Source organism: Polypterus senegalus, chromosome 3 (genome assembly GCF_016835505.1).
Source record: "Polypterus senegalus isolate Bchr_013 chromosome 3, ASM1683550v1, whole genome shotgun sequence".
Classification (NCBI taxonomy): domain Eukaryota; kingdom Metazoa; phylum Chordata; class Cladistia; order Polypteriformes; family Polypteridae; genus Polypterus; species Polypterus senegalus.
Window position 1 is genome coordinate 305,861,002 of NC_053156.1, and position 17,614 is coordinate 305,878,615.

The 17,614-nt window shown below is 50.9% G+C and overlaps 1 protein-coding gene across 5 annotated transcripts in view; it reads right to left on the reverse strand.

Annotated features, from left to right (window-relative positions):
* Positions 1-227: 227 nt before the first annotated feature.
* The window catches only part of LOC120526401 (synaptotagmin-14-like), an 86,927-nt gene continuing 69,540 nt past the window's right edge, over positions 228-17,614 (reverse strand). For 4 of the 5 annotated variants that reach the window (XM_039749555.1, XM_039749557.1, XM_039749553.1 and 1 more), the window contains 3 exons: positions 9,421-9,610; positions 5,102-5,158; positions 228-2,793 (listed from right to left, as the gene is read on the reverse strand). In XM_039749555.1, coding sequence (XP_039605489.1) covers positions 2,480-2,793; positions 5,102-5,158; positions 9,421-9,610 — 561 coding nt within the window. In that variant the 3' untranslated portion in view covers positions 228-2,479. The remainder of the gene's footprint in view (positions 2,794-5,101; positions 5,159-9,420; positions 9,611-17,614) is intronic. The other variant, XM_039749556.1, reaches the window with a different exon arrangement.

Genomic DNA, 17,614 nt, shown 5'->3' on the forward strand with positions numbered 1-17,614 from the left:
TTCATCACTTGCCTGTTCCAGTTGCCCTGGCGATTCTTATCGATTGTCATACACAATGGTCAGAACCCAGCAGCTAGTGGGTCACCTTGTGCCCATGTCACCACTGTCATGGCCTGCACATCAACAGGGCAGCCAGCGGACTCTAAGGTGACTTGAACAAAACTGACCAAACCCCACTGACCTCACTGATCCCAGTCCTGTCACTTTCGTGGTCATTTCTTGGGGGCTGTTGTGTTACAGCCAGGGGTCCCGACACCCCCCACCCTTTGTATTTATCTTCATTTTGTATTTTTTTTTTTTTTGGGTGTGGATATTCCGACTCTTTAAGTGTGCTTCCATTTCCTGTCTTTCATGGGCGGGGCCCTATGAGGCGGGGCTATGCTGACATCACTGCTGCTGGCTCCTCCTCCTCCTTCTGCCTTATAAGTGGAGCACTGAGCTGCTTTATTGGATTTAAGTTGGGGTGGCACAGTGGTGGCACTGCTGCCTCGTAATAAAGAGACCAGGGTTCAAGTCCCAGAGTTTGCACGTTCATCCCGTGTCCACGTGGATTTGCAGGTCATGTGGGTCGACGATGCCATATTGGCCCCTGATGCCCAGCGACGGACTGGCAGGCTGTTGGTCCTGCCTCATGCCCAATGCTCAGGATAGGTGGATGGCTCGTGCTGTGGGACTTTTTCACTTTCGTGGCTCATCTTTGCTTCCCCGTTATGTTTTATTTCTCCGATCTTTCTGAACAAACTCTCACTTTATAAAGATTACAGTCGACCGTTCCTCTCCCTCGTTAACCCTTTGAGTCCTTCTAAAGCCACCTGCCCATTTCTGGGGCCCGCTTAGGCCGAAGCCTGCAAGTGGCAGTGAAGGTCTGGCTGCTGCCTTGGGGTGAACCTCTTCTGTTCCTGGCCTGCTCTGAGGGTCTTTTGGGGGGCCTCACATCCTTTCACAATGTCAGCCTTACTGCCTGCCTCCTGTGGACACCACACCCTTACAGACCACATCTTTGATTTCTTTAGCTCTCGTCCTCTCCTGGACACAGCAGGTCCCTACCTCAGAATCATCTGAAAACTGCTGGACATGGTCAGCCCGGCCCCCCAATAACGCTCGCCTGTCCCATCCACTTCAAGTGGAGGTCTGAAGATCCTTAAAGTCCTACCTGCTCTCTACCAGCCCACCCACCAGGAGAGGCAGCCACGGCCCACTACAAACATCTGCACGTGACCCAGAAGAGAGCGGCGCCCCCATGAGCTTTCAGGGCATCACAGCAATCGTCAGGTTTTGTCCCCAGACCCGAGGGACACACATCTTCCTAAATGCAATCAGGGACTTCAAACCTCGGACCACCTCATAGACATCCACAAGGTGCCCTCCCTGTCATCACAGCGGGACGACCTCGAGACGTTTTAGAGTTTTAGCTCTCCTGTGTCCGGTGCCGTTGGCTTCTGTCTGCCCCTCGTGGTACTCGATGATGGACCCGCTGTGAGGGGCTGCGATGCCTACTGACCTGTGCTGTCATCTCCTTTGTGTTCTAAATCTGCCAAGAGGCTTCGTAACGTTGAGACCAAACCCTTTCGTTGATATCTCACCTTGTGAATGAGACGTGAAAGGCGCTATATAAATCAACATAAAGACACGTCAACTGTGTGCGAAAGTCAGTAGAGACTTACATTGGGGGGCCGTTCTGATAAGAGATTAGGGGTCTTGTGCTCCTTCATGCTGGTAAAGTGGGGCAGCCCCTCCCCTATTTGGGCCTATTAAAGTGGTGATGCCCCACCCCCCCCATTAAGGTGTCGATTAGACTGGTGATGCCCCGCCCCTCATGAGGGTGTGGATTAGAATGACGCTGCCCTCCCCCCTATTAAACTGGGGGTGCACCTCTCTCATCGAGGTGCCCCGCCCCCTTTAGGGTGCCTATTAGACTGGGGCTGCTCCTCCCCATTCCCAAGTGTCAGCCCCGCCCCTTTTATTGTGCTGCTCATAAAGGCGAGTTGATCTTGCTGGTCACCCAGATGTATGTTGGCAGGACGTGGCACCTGCAGCGCGAGCTGGTCAAGGGACACAGGGGTGAGGAAGCTGGCATACCGCAGAGGTTATGTTTTGTTTTTTTTTTTGTTACCCGCTCCCATTTGTGGTTCAACTGCCCGGGGAATAAGTGGAAGCAAACTTCCAACTGCCATTATCGAGGGCGCAACCCCAGACCCCTCCGCCAACTGCTGAATCTATCAGATAAAAGCGCCCCGGGCTGTGCCCTGGGATACCCACAGCAGAGATAACGGCATTGTGCGCGGCCTCACGAAGGGGCACAGGCTGCCACTTTCGACAGGACAGATTGGGGCTCCTCTTTCGGCGGGTGGCTCCGCACGCCTTGCCCCGCCCAAGGAGCCATTGTCCGGCAGCCAGCGTTTCTTTGGATCGCGGTCGTTGTGCCCTAAACACACATACACAAAAGGCCAGTAGGTGGCACCCCCCCTCAGTCCACACCCTAGGACTCCAGTAGTGTGTGCCACCTGCATACTTGCTGCCCTTTGGACTCCTTCATCTCGGTCCAGTGGCCGAGCTCCTCCTCGCCCGAGCTGTTGAGGCCCAGCGAGATCCAGCCAATCATCTCCTTGCGCTTCATGCTGCGCTTGTTGTACACGGAGAGAATGAGAGTCACGTCCGACAGCTGGAAGAGCGCCACCTGGAAGATGAACGTCTCCTTGTAGACGGGGTTGGGCTGGCCGCGCCGCACCGACGTCTTGCACTTGGACATCTCCTGCCCCATGGAGTTCAGCAGGGTGAGCTTCACGTAGGTATCTAGGAGAGAGAGGGGAGTTCAATAGACAGACAGGCAGGCAAGTGGGCAGGTGGGCGCACGTGCAGCATGGCAGATCACTGGGCACGTGCCAGTGCCAGGGTGTAACGGGGGTGGGCTGAGCAGGACACCCTGGCATTGCCTAGTGAGCCCACCCATTGTTTGGGTCCAGAGGCCAACAGGAGCAGCAACCTGTGCCAGTCCGTGTGCTGTGAGATCTCTGTTTTCTATTGCTGCCAGCCTGCAGTCTGATCTCAAGAGAAGAGAAGCGCAGGGCCGGCGCAGGGCCAGCAGGTGGCGCTCCTCCATCACAATGGGAAACTGAACAGCGAGTCCCTCAGGCTGACAGCAGGTGGCGCCACTGTGAAGGAGCGGCTGTCTCTTCATTCTGAGGTCACTAAAAGATCAATGGTGACGTCTTCAAGAGCAGACACACAGTGCCACCAGCAGGAGGCGCCATGCAGTTCAGCAGTGGCAAATGAAGACAATGCCCACTGTGCCAAGAGGGCTTTGGGATTTTAACATAAGGGGACAGCCCACCAAAACAGAGAATTCTGGGAAGCACTTCCACGTCCTCACCTCCAACATTAGCCTGCTCAATGGAGGAAATGGGGTTGGCATTTTTCTGTCAAGGCTGGCACAGGAGCCCACATGTGTTCGGTACCCTCCATCCATAGTGCCCAGCAGAGCCAGACATGCGCCATACATCCCACCCAACCCTGGATCAGAAGCAACCATTGATGTCCTTGTCTCAGGCTGCTCTGTTCTCTTTGTCCAGACCCCCCTCAACCCGGACCACCTCATTCACAGTGTATAACGAGACCCCCATGTGTGAGCACATGCATGCCGAGTGAGCATTTGTCCCACTCGGTGGGCTTCAGCGGCCTTTTCTATAAACACACGCCATGGACACAGAGGGCATGGAGAGACTGTGGGCACACTACAGGTGCAAGGAACTAAATGGCAGGGTGAAGGGGTGGCAGCACGTGGGATGGAGATGGGCGGGCACATCTACGAGCAGCACTCTCTTCTTCTTGAATGGGGCGAGGAGCACAGGGTCCAGAGGAAGAGCAAAACAAAAGTCTTTTGTCTGAGAAGACCCCACAAAAACGGCCTGGTCTGTGGCGAGGGTCCGCATGTTAGGTAGGCATGGACTTTAACCCACGCAAAGGCATGAAACATAAAATGAAATGGCTGCTGATTTGGCTTCACACCTCTGCATCAATCCTGAATGACCCTCAGTGGTCTGGTGGTCCAGAAGGCAGCAGGGTGGCTCAGTGCCACCTTCTGGGTGAAATGCAAATAAATTCGCCTAAATAGCACGCAGCCCAATCACTGGCATGGCAGCTGGCTTTCAAATGTCTCAGTATAATGTGGGGCAGAGCGGTTAAGGCTTTGGACTTCAGACCTTGATGTGTCTGATGTGACACTGGGTCACTTCACCTGCCAGTGCGCCAACTGAAAACAACAAAATAAATGGCACCAGTTGTGTCTCAGATGTTGTAAGTTGCCTTGAATAAATTTAACTTAATGAAGGATAAGTGCCTGTGTGTTCGCTCAGTTACTCTGTATTTGTTATTCCAGCAGATGGCGCATCACAAACAGCTGTAGTAATAAAATGCACTGCATTTATCACTCCAGCAGATGGCGCATCACACAGCGCTGTAGCAATACATTTTATCACTACAAATGTTTGTGATGTGCCATCTGTTGGAATGACAAATGGAATGCATTTTATTGCTACATGCATTACAAAACACACCCTAATAGATGGAGCAATGCAAACATTAACACTGAGGTGTATGCTGATTATTTAGAGTTCTGCCCATCTTAGACGGATAGCACAGCTTGTAATGGAAAGAAATCCAGTAAGCTCAGTGGATGAAGACGTGGTGTGGATCAGGTGCTATGTTAGTGGGTGCAAGTGGTGGGATTGGTGCACACATATGGGGATCTCCAGACAGAACTTTGCAGGATGCCGTTCTTTTCATTATGCCAGTTGTGCCCATACCACCATAAATGGTGGTACCCTGAATGTGCCCTCTAGGGTCCAAGAAGAGAGAGCGCGGCTCCTCCCTCTACGTTTGTGTCCTCTGTCCCTGTACCCACTGCAGTGTCCCCCATCCTTCCGTTTGGCCCCCCCACCCCACATATGCCCACTTCAGAGGGTACAGGGACTACGGAGGAGGTGGCTGCACTTTAATGGCAGACAGCGTTCTGCACTAAGCCCATTGAAGCAGCAGGGAGGCAGCAGCAGAGCAGATGCAGTGACGTTCAGTGACGTTAAGTGACATTCAGGCGGAGACTCACCTCGGATGATATAAACCTGTCCGCCTATCAAGTGCTTAAGACAACAGAACAGCCCATCTGACCACAAGGGGAGGGAAGCAATAAATGAAACAATATGATCAGAACATCAGGAGAGACAGAGAGAGAGAGAGAGAGAGAGAGAGACAATGTCAAAGGTCAATGTCACCACAAGGTCCCCACCTTCAGGCCAAGCAGTGTCACTTGGAGAGAAAGACTTCAGGTAAACACAGAAGGAGAGAATCGGCGGGTCGATGAGGGCAGAACAACAGCGCGCATCTTCAAGGCTCACTTCGAGGTCAAAGCTTTATGGACAGTGGACAGGCGATGGCATCCTGGGCATTCTACAAGCTAAGGTGGTGCAAGCTTCTTGACACCCAGGGTGCCAGCTGTCAACAGCACTGAAGAGAACTCTGCAAGTTACAAATAGGGGAGCCACCAAGGGCAAAGCGCAGCCCACGCAGCTCGGCTATGTGGTCACCTGAAGTGTCCTCGAGTGACGTGGGGACAATCCAGGAGTTTCATGTCATATTCTGTACATGTGGGGTGGAGACTCATTATGACATCGGGGTGGGAATGGGGGTCCTCAGTGTGACACAGGCTGGGTGGGACCACCGTAGGGGTGAAAACTGCAGCTCCACTTTATGGGTGACCACCTCTCCATCTGGCAGTTTCATGGGATGCCACATCTGTGAGATCAGAGCGTGCAGAACAAGCCCTGGTCCCATCTGGACCACGGCAAGTGTCTGGTGTGATGTGCCACCACAGGAGGATTCACCCAGCAGAGGTGGGCACTCATCTTTGGTCCTCGGATCTCTACAAAGGCTCCCCAGGTGTTCTTGCCGGTGACTCGCTCTTCTTACTTTGCTTTGCCCTCTCAATGTGTTCCTAAATCTCCACCATCATTAAGAAGCTCTGTTTAGGGGGCCAGGGGTGTTACAGATGCCCGCTCCACTCTTTTGACTTTTCTGTGCAGGCCTGAAGCCTGCTTCTTCAGTGTAGGGTGGGGCCCTTTTGGACTTCGGGGTCTCAGGTGAAGCCTGAAGCCTTCAGTGGAATTGATGAGAACATCTGAAGCACCAGACCGTCACCATCTGCTCTGAGGTGACAGAAGACGTTTGACAAATTCATTTCCACAAAGCCGTATCCTGAGCTTTGATTGCTGAGATTCTGTTCCTTTATTGTATTTTTTTGTAAATCTGCTCGTTTCTCTCCCAGGCCCTCACTTGTCCTCCACTCCCACTCTTGCAGTGTTTATCAGGTGGGACACGGGAGGCCTCAGCTCCCCCCGCTCAGTGCTTCGCACCCCTGGCTCTGCTCCTCGACTCCCTTTTATGTTCTTTTTGTCCCTTTGCTTTTTGGTTGTCATCGCCGCTCTCTTCATTTTGCAGGTTTGCTTTTGTGTTATTGGGTTGCCTTTTTGCTTTGCAATGGACGGCGGGCACTGACTGGCATCTCTGGCAGAATGAACTTCCTTCCCGTGCCCGGCCGGGACACCCAGTTGGCAAACAGGCATGAAAAGTGGGCCTACACAAGGATCTGGGCATGGGATGGCATCTGAAGAGTGGGTATACTGGCATCCCGTCAGGACTAGATTTCCCGGGCTGGCCAAGTTACAATGCACATGCTTACCCAAACTGCTAGGTGGCAGGAACCCTGGAGTCAGCTCCAACAGTGGACACCTGCAGGGCATGCTGGGAGTTGTAGTGCCAGAGAGCAGCCCTGTTGGGATTCCTGGGTGCTGCCAGGGGTTGCCACTAGAAGCTGCGCTCCTTGGTTTTTGGGACTTTGCATGAGCCGGAGTGCGTCTGTGGGCGCAGGTCCTAACCCCAGAAGCCCTCCCGGGTCCAAGATGTCGGGTGATGAGGAGGACAAAGCTCCCCTTTGGCCTTGTTAAGGTGTCATTGTTACTAAATGGCTTCTCTGAACCTGGGACTTGTGTTTGTGTTTGGGGCGCTGCAGCGCCCCCTGCTGGCCACATCTCTCTTGCACTGAGTTTGGACTTTTGTATTTTTGGTTGCTGTTCTTGAGCTGACTGGGATTTGTATCTTTGTAGCTTTCTGGGATTCTCTGGTTTTGTTGCATGTTTCTTCATTTTGTTTATTGGACCAGGGGGCTGTCAGATCCCCTTTCCCTTTTTTGGCCTTTGCCTGTCTGGGCTGAGTCAGGACATAAGCGGACGTGCCCACCTGACTCAGTGAAGACGCTCAACCCAAACCCCAACTCATAAAGCTTTGACCTCAGACAGATAAGACACGAGTGGCACTGGGCTCCAGCAGTGGCCTGAGGGTGACGGCTGCCACCTCCGACTTCAGTCAAGGAGAAGAAAACACAAACTCGGAGACAATCTCAGGCTTCTGCTTCGGGGGTCCACCGCTGCTTCGTTTTCGTACATCCTGGACGTTCAGAGTCCCCTCGAGCACAAGGTGCATGTTTGATCCCAAATGTCCCGTCCCCCTCATGTGTCCCCCCAGCTCAGCTCTCATACCAGACCCTCCTGCCAATGGGCGACCACCTACCCACCTAGCGGGCCTGCCCACTACTGCAGTCTTCTCGAGGATTTCGCTCCGGTCGTCATTTGGATCAAATCTGTTGACACCTCAAAGGAGACCCCCAGGCCATGAAAACGCCTTCAGACCCCCACTTTGGTTGTACGTTTCTGTACATTTGGTACATTTGCCATGTTTGCCCACCCATCTGTACTCAAATACCCGGAATGACAAAGTGACGACGTGTGAGCAGAAAGTTCTTTAGAAATCCCCAACTGAACTCTCGCCTCCCTGGAGATGTTTCTAGAACTCGACCCACTGGACGTCACTTAGGAAGGCAGACACTGACCCGCGTGCCGAAGGTCCACAATTCACACTGCATGCCAGGACAAAAACCAAGTCGTGATGCCCATGGAACTCCCTGTGGACCCCCGTGATCACATTGTGGTCAGGCCAGGGTGTCCCCAGCAGCAGCATGACCTCATCAACTGTGACATGGAAGATGTCTGGAGCTGCCAGGACTCTTCCTAGACTTGGCTTTTTGGCCAAACTGGGACTTAATTAGGGAGGTGACAAAGAACCCAACGGTCACTGTCACCGATCTTCAGAACGAGGACCACCTCAGCAGCCCTCCATCAATCAGCCATGTATGACAGCCCACTGCAGTTTGCCATCTGAAGGAGTCTGAGAGCTCAGGAAACACATCAGAGGGGTCAAAGACCTCCAAACTCATCACCCGCCTGATGCCACCCCTACAGTGATGCATGGTGGTGACGTCTTCATGCTATGGGGACAGGGAGGTCAGTCAGAAGTGATACAGAGAGGTCCTGATCAGAGTGCACGCCACCTCAGACTGGGGCAACAGTTCAATGACCAAGACAGCCCTGAGGGGGTCTCTGAGTGTCCTCGGGTGGTCCAGCCAAAGCCCCTTACAACTCATGTGTTTACAGACACGTCCCATCTGATGTAATGGAGCCTGAGAAGATCTGCCTGCAAGAATGGGAGACTCTGCCCAGGTATGCCAAGCTTGAAGAGACTCGAACCCAAGAAGATTCAAAGCTGGAATTGTCACCAAAGGGGCTTCCACAGAGCACTGAATGAAGGGTCCGAATACTCCATGGGATGAGAGATGCCAGGTTCGGATCTTTTGTCCTCAGTTTGTCATTAGGGGGTAATGGGGTAGCAGATTGATGGGCAAAAATGGCAAATAAATGCATCTTCTTCAAATCAAATTGACAACACCACAAAGTGAAGGGGGTCTGAATGCCTTCTGAATCGTGTAGGAGCGAAGGTGGCAGGGGCCTTTACCGCGATGGCAGGACTGTGCCTGGGGGTCTGAAATGAGCAATTTCAGCATCGCCTTTATAGTTTGTATGCAGCCACGGGGTGGCATGCACCTTTGTAGAGTCCTGTAGTGGGCTGGTGGGCCATGACATCTGTGCCACATGGGGAGAGGTGACCACCCGCCCTGCACACAAGGGCCACAGTGCTTCTGCAAATGATCAGAGCAGTCAGCCATGGGTGATAGAAAATGTAAACCGAGCAGGTAGCGGGCACAGCGCCTTAGACAGAGTGACAGTAAGCAGGCATCGGGCACAGCTGTGTCACGTCACCCCTCTGTAACCAAGTTCTATAAATGTGCGCAGGAAAGACACAAACGCACTCCCCCTGCTGTGTTCTGATCTTAAGACATGCCATTATAAGGCAGGTGGCCTCCTCAGTGCCACTTCTACAAAGCCCCCTGTCACTGGGAGCTCACAGAGTGAAGCAGAACAAAGACAAGCTTTTATAAAAATAGGAGAAAAGAAACGGAGTTTGTCATTATCCACTTACTGGGTGGTCGGTTGGCTGCCAAGTTTTTGAAGTGGCTTCCTTTAATGACTTCTACTGAGAGTCTGCCAGTGGTGGCATTGTAGATGAGTCCGACAAGGATCTCCGGCGTGGCACCATGTGCCAGCGACTGGCATGATGAGGTGCTTTCACTGCAGGACATTTCCGACATGCTCATTTGGGAATCGCATCCCTGTGGATACAAAATAAAAACAAGGGAGACAGTAGGGCTTTGGAACCACCAGGGGTCGCCAGAAGCAAACAAACAGAAAGAAAATGAAATTCACCTTAAAAAGCGTCTGTGTGCCCATCTGACTGCTGGGCCTCTGCCATCTCAATAAAGAATTACTAATCTGTAGCTTCTGCCACCGCAAACTGGGATTAATGATAATAATTCTTTACATTCATATAGTATAGACCCATTAGCAGTTGTGCTACTCGTCTAAAACAAGTGGAAATCTAAGCAATCATCATAGACTCAGCGCTAACATCTGCAGTGTGCCACCTACTGGAGTGAATGTTATACTGCACTAGCAGAATAGCCGCGCTTCGCAGCCGAGAAGTCGTGTGATAAAGAAGTAATGGAAAAGAAAAGGAAACATTTTGAAAATAACGTCACCTGATTGTCAATGTCATTGTTTTGTCACTGTCATGAGTGTGGCTGTCATCAAGGATTTGATTCTCATGATTTCTTTCAATCAGGTTCGTATTTGGAGGACGTGTTGTGTTCAAGTTACAGTCCGTGTTTGTCAACCGTTGTAAAGATGACATCGAAGTGTTCACCTCCCAAATCGCTACTCGTGAATCTAAGATGTTTAACAGGCATTCCCGGGATTAAGTTGTGGATTTGCCTGCGAATATTTAGTGGCAGCGTGGCTATTTGTCCTATTGATGTGTCCTCAAAGGCTTGGTCAGCGTCAGATAGCTAGCTAGCTATCTATTATATAGTGCCTTTCACTCTATCTATCTATCTATCTATCTATCTATCTATCTATCTATCTATCTATCTATCTATCTATCTATTATATAGTGCCTTTCATCTATCTATCTATCTATCTATCTATCTATCTATCTATCTATCATATAGCCCTTTCACTCTATCTATCTATCTATCTATCTATCTATCTATCTATCTATCTATTATATAGTGCCTTTCACTCTATCTATCTATCTATCTATCTATCTATTATATAGTGCCTTTCACTCTATCTATCTATCTATTATATAGTGCCTTTCACTCTATCTATCTATCTTACTGCATCAATAAGCAGCTCGTCTTCATCTTTATCTGAGACGTCACACACTGCAGGCACGGGTTTACCTTTCCGAGTCCTACAAACTTTAGCAAAGTGCTTCAATTTACCTCATCTCTTACACTGTCTTCCTTTAGCTGGACGTTGAGTTTTTTCACCAGGTGCTTTTTTTCCGCAGTAGCTGCACTTATGAATATTCTTGTATGCGTCACTCACTTCATATTCTTTTGCTGCCTTCTCAATTGTGTAATTCGTTTTTTGCTCAGCGCTTGATCTCTGCATACTGCGTTCACAGTCAGTTCACGTGAGCCGCTCAGAGTACACGTATTGAAGGTCCTCAGCTGTGCTTGTGCTATCTTGTGTGATCTTGCAATGTCCACGGCTTTATTTAATGTTAGCTCAGACCCGGCACTTAAAAGTTTCTCTTGCACTTTTACTGAGTTTGTGCCAAACACCAGTCTATCCCTGACCATCTCATCTTCGTCTGCATAATCACAGTCCTTCACCAGCAAATATTAGCGGCAGAGTGTTTCTATTGGATTGCTGCTGACGGACGGCCTTATATGGGCAGGCACTCAGTTACGTGGGAGGCGTGGTGATGAGGGACGTAACTCCGCCTCACATGGTGACCGAGCTGCAGGCTATGGCCGTACATGTGTACATAAGTAGGATTCAGTTATGACCGTTACGCGTAGAATTTCGAAATGAAACCTGCCCAACGTTTGTAAGTAAGCTGTAAGGAATGAGCTGCCAAATGTCAGCCTTCTACCTACACGGGAAGTTGGAGAATTAGTGACCGGTCAGTCAGTCAGTCAGTCAGTCAGTCAGTCAGTCAGTCAGTTGGTCAGTCAGTCGGTCAGTCAGTCAGTCAGTGAGGGCTTTGCCCTTTATTAGTATAGAGATAGTAATAAAATGGGCAGAGGAAGAATCAGTGGCTCCTTTGCCCGCCAATGTCAATATGGTAGCTTATGCCCGGTGGATGGCCTCGTCCGTTGTAGACACTGCACAGCCGCCTCCTGCTCATGACACAAGCGTTTAACTTTTGCTGAAATTTGTCGTTGCGTTTTTAGCTGTGTCACTATTTTCTCTTTCTGTTTTATATTCAATATACGTTGGCGTGGCCACCCCTGGGATTTGGCAGCCCTGTGCAGGTGCACACTTTGCACATGCCTAAGGCCACCCCTGGTATATCACAAAAGCTAGCAGTCACAAAATCCACTGCATTCTTTATTCCAACAGATGGCACATCACAAATATTAGTAGTGATAGAATGCACTGCATTTTCCATTCCAACAGATGGCGTATCACAAATATTTACACATTCTTTTTCGAATCCCATACCAAATGGCTTCTATCCGAGACTACGTACATTGTATGGTGCACTGCAAACATTAACACTGAGGTCTGCGTTGATTGCTTCGATCTCTAACCGGTCTTAGGTGGGTAGCACAGCCAGGGTCAATCTACAGGAATCACATTGGCACAGCATCAGTGGTCCTTGCAGGACTTGTGAGCCTTGGGGACTCCTAGTGTGGACACCAGTGGTCCTTCAAAGCTCCCACACACGCGATGCGCTGTCCACTCCTTCCTGACAGCTGAATTTCAGAAGCCGATCCAAGATGGACAAATCAAGGACAGGCACACTGCAAGACCCCCAATGGCATCTCCTTCTTGACTGCCCGACAGTGAAAGGAGCCAAGGTGGAGTCGCGTGGGACACACCGAAGCTTTACAAAGGAAAAGGTAAATTAGAATAAAAGGAGCAATGGAGGGAGGGCTAATCCCATTCAATCAAGTCCATGATTCATTTCAGGGGTCTGCCCTCAGTAGGGTGGCAAAATGAGAGCTGAAACAAATCGGGTAAATGAAGGCCAAACTCCGTGAAGGGGGCACGCTGGCCTCCCAGGATGTGACGTTGAGACCCCCGTAGTCAGACCGTCAACGGGATTAGTGCCTCCTCTGCAGGCCTTTACTTCCTCTCATTCATGTTCGATTGAAATGCCCTTAATTAGGTGATTAGTGCCAGCTGTGTGTGCCATCTGTTACCATTAAAAATGCAGCACATTTCATGAGCACACGTGACAAAGCCGTGGAATGTGCGTGTTGAGAGGGACGTCCTTGAGGTGTCGCCGGAATTAACTGGAAGTGTCGTCTAAACGCCAGACCAGTAGGCTCTGATTACTGGATTATTTGTGGGGGGGCTCAGGGCTAATTTATTAACCCTAAATGAATGTCGTCGGGCCCTTGGGGGGCTACATGAGGTTCCCCTTCCCACTGGGGAGTGCTGGGCCTCGGCCTTTTTCTTGAGTGCAGGACGCAGGCCAGGATGTTTCCATGGGGCGGTGGGGTGGCGGGTGGTCTCGCTGTATGATGGTTTGAATGGCTCCGTGTGAGGCGACTTGATGATCTGCTGTCAGGTTTGTTCATTTGGACTTCGTAGGTTTCACGTCTTGGTGACATTTGGAACGCTGTGATTGTGTTCTGCCTAATAAAATGTCCTCATGTCCCTTGTATGTTGTGGGTGGAGCCACTAAGAGGCGGGGCCACGGTGATGTCATATGACCCGAGCCCCTCCCTCTGGCAATACAAGTCTGCTAAGAAGGCCCAGGAGCCGCAGGTGACTCTTCATTGTGGACTTTGTGCTCATCTTTGGAGTCACCAGTGTGGCATACTGGTTAAGGCTTGGAGTTGGGACCCTGACCCTGAGGCTGTGGCTTCAAATCCCACTCTGTCACTGTGTGACCCTCACTGAGTCACTTCCCCTGCTTGTGATCCAATTGGAAAGACAAAAATGTCTGTCACATGGTGGAAGTCCCCTTGGATGACAGCGTCAGACCACACGAGTGTTTTGGGGGTTTGTGTGCATGTTTTGAGTGGCAGTGATTGGTGAGTCACCTCGTTACACAGATGCCCGCTGTGATGTCACTCCCTCGATATCCGCAGCCCAGATACTCAATTCACTCTTAACGCTGGGTACGTTTACAGTGACATGACTCAATAAAAACAATGAAAATCACAAAACAGGGTGGGCAGGGACCTCACCGGGCACAACACGGGCACCGCATCTGCACCAGCTGCTGTGGAGCCATTTCCACGGTGCCCTGATTAACGATGCCGGCTGACAAGAGTTGGGGGTCTGTGATGCAAATGACGTCACCAGCCGCATGGCACGTTTCTGTCACAGCACCACAAACACAATGCAGGCTTCACGGTGAAATACAGAATAATAAATAATGAATATTATATTATATGAGGAGCAGAGCCGGCTAGAAAACAAAGAAAGAAAGTCCCAAATTCAAAAAGAAAGAAAACGTTTAACTCGCTGCCACCGCGGGAGTCGACTTTTGTCAAATGAACCTTGGCTCTTTCGCTCATCCTGGGTGTTCCTCTACTTCTCTCAGTGGGTGGCGGTGCCCGCCAGCTAAATGGGCATCGCCACCTGTGACATTTCGCACACATTGGACCGGGACCGTTTTAACGTATGGGCACAACGGGCACTGGCTGGGGGCCACGACGTTTCTGTTTTGCTATTGAAACAGGGACCCCCGTGCACTGCTTTGCCTGGGGGCTATGATGCTGGGTGACACCCATCCCTGCAGTCTGTAATCCAGTAGTGCCCCCCACACCACTACATTACATGCCCCCCACAGATAATCCTGAACCCTAAATATACAGTCAATCCACGAGGGTTACGGAGACGAGACGGGGGGCTCAGCACGGCTGACTGATGGAGCTCACGCCACCATGCCATCCAACCGGTGGGCCGTACTGAGGGGAGGGGCTTAATCAGGGTGAGCGTGTGACCCGCACTTACTAGGGAACAACTGCATCTTGAACGGAGCTCAACGGCCCACGCACGCCACTCACGTCGACTGAGTCAGTGCCACACTGGAGCGGCCCCCCGAGGTCAGATTGGCCTTTTCTGCTTGGCACATTTCAGTTTCCACATCTCGACTCCATGCCAGGTCTGACCGCCTTAAGCACAATGAAACTTGTGAGGCGAGCAGCTGTAGTGTGGCAACAATGAGGGGGCAGGAGTGGGGCACATCATAAATGGGGGACAATGGGGTCATTCACCCTGGGGGCAGCTTGACAGTTCATTCAATGTTAGGAATTCATTTTTCATTTTTGGGGTCTTTCACGTAATATTTTTAAAACACAGATAACTGAACCCACGGATTGAGGTGCGGACCCCGTGTTGTCTAAATGTCTTTGTCCTGTGGCCTGGAGGTAGAACACGGTGACAGACCCCTGAAGGACGTCGGACGATTTGCGCTCCGCCTGTGGTGGTGCTCAGTCACGGCGCCCCCTGTGGCTGCAGGGCCTCATTTGAACTGAAGACGTCGGCAGCGTGACGTTCGCATTTACAAGAAGGTCACAAGTTGGTGTTTTGTTTCTTTAGCTTTTAAAAGTTTAACTTTCTGTTCCATTTTCTATTTTGTGTGACGTTTGCTTTTTTAATGACGTCTAAAACCTGACAAGTGGTGCTGAGCCCAGAAACACCAGTGGAGCAAAAACACAGAGCTGCGTAATTAAACTTTATATAAAAGAGGTCTAATAAGTGTCTGCGAGTCTCTCTATGTGTCCAGCCAGTTGATGTGCCTCAGTCATTCCAACAGATGGCGCGTCACAAACATCAACACTGCTTTAATGGTATATAACAGAGATATAGGCATTGTGGTTGTCATTCCAACAGATGGCGCGTCACAAACATTTTGTAGGAATGCATTTTATTACTTCAGATGTTTGGGATGCTCCATTTTTTTTTTTTCCCCAGTCATTTTATAGCCCTAAACAGGGTTGTAGGGGGTACTGGAGCCAATCCCAGCCAGCAAAGGCCACAAGGCAGGAGCAAACCCTGGACAGGGAGCCAGTCCATCACAGGGTGAGCACTCATCCACACCCACACACACACCGGCCAGCCACCTAACTTGTGTGTCTTTGGACTTTGGAAGAAAACCGGACCCCCCAGACCACCCAGACGCAGACAAAGAGAGAACATGCAAAGTCCACGCATGGAGGACCCAAGACGCAAACCTTGGACTCCTTACGGCCATCACTGCTGTCATTTTATCACAACACGCATTGCAGATTACGTTCCAAACGTTGGTGGCCTGCAGACGTTAACACCGAGGTCTACGTTGATTACTGAGATGTCCCTCCATCTGAGACGAGCAGCACAGCTAGTAGTCCATACAAGAATGAAGGTGCGAGTACCAAAGCAACAGAGACCAAGATAAAAAAGTGGGCACCAGGCAGCAGAACGACGCCTACCACTAGAGTAAGACCCTCAAATCCACATCGGCACAAGAGCCGCCATCTTGCCACACTACTTAATGAACAGGGGCGTCGTCAAGTGAACTGGGCTCACTGAGGATGGACTTCCCACGATGCACCAGGACTGCACCTCATGGGGTCCGTGAAGTGGATTTTAGCCAGCGATGACGTGTGACTTTGCTTTTGATCCCGCCGTTGACGTAAGACTGCGATTTCTGGTTTTGCTCCAGCGGCGTTGAGGGTCCTCCTCTGGACTCTCAGGTTCGACCTCGGCTTTGATTTTCTGACCACAAATTTAGAGAAAGAAAAACAAAATCGCCCAAGAGAAGGTCGTACCGCAGATTTCAACATAAGACGTGTGCTTCGGGTGTGCGAAACAGCGAAAGAGCGGCGGAAACAAGATGGAGACGACAGCAGCGAGGGACACGGCGGCGTGCACCTCGGTAAAGAGATAAGAAAGGACACGATGGGGGGAAGAGGCAAAAGATACAATGGCAGTGCCACCTGCAGGAAGAGAACAAAAGTGGGCAGGGAGGACTAAAAGAATACACGACGATGAGGAAGAAGATGAGGTGGGCGAAGGACCGATGAGCAGATAAACGGGCGAACAGAACTAAACGTTTTGACAGTGACGGGATGTGTGGCGCTGGCGGAGTGAACCATCATCACAAAGTGAAGTGACACCGACAGTGCGATGAGATGGCACTCACGCCAAAACGAAAACGGGCAGCCGTCCCCTCCTCGTTGATTCCGAGTGACCTCCTCCTGGCTAGTAAGCCCACCAGGTGCCGTAGGTGGCTAAGTGACCTTATCTAGCACAGACCCCATGTTCCCTACGCCCCGAGGGTCGTCACCCCAGGTCTCCTGGTTTGTCCTCCCAATCCGTTTGTCTTTGTCAGCGTCCTGACGTAAGGATTGAGCCGGCAGAGTCTGACGTTCCCTTCTTAGGTCTCTTTATGTGAATTATTTGGATTATTCTCCGTTTTATTGGTTTTATGCATTATTTCATTTCATGTTCCATGTATTTGGTGGGAGGTTCCCCAGGAGGCGGGGCCACTCGTCTGTCACCATCAAGGCACTGCCCTTCAAGCCTCTAAAGGCAGAGTCCCCTGCGGTTCATTGCACGCGCCTTTAGCTTCATTGTTGTGTCTTGGGACTTGTTGGCTGTTTCTGAAGGCAAACCCTCCTGAGCTTTTTGTGATCCTCAGAGCTTCTTTGGTGAAATAAAGTCAAAGGTTGATGGACCCTTTCACTTGGGGTGGGGGGTCTTTTTGTGACCATTTTTTGGGACTTTGTCCGTAGGACCTCCCAAGTTCATGACATGCATGCTGTTTTTCATTCTCATCTTTTGGGGGTTTTGAAGGGTGGAGTAGACCGCGGCTCCATAAAGTCTCATCTATCTTCGTGCAGCGAGGTGTTTGTGGTCCGGCTTTGAGCACATATGCACACTACAGAAGCCCCCCATCATCACCGGTGGAGCTTTTCCCCACCAGCCATGTCAATCACAAGGTAAACCATCTGGACGTGTGAGAAGGTCCTGGTCCTACAGACGAGGGCCTTCTGAGACGTCTCCAGGGCCGCCATTACTGAGACTGAATTGGCAAAGCTGGCATCCTACTACCACAACAACAAAATGTCTGCCTGTGACAAGAAACGACTAGAGAACAC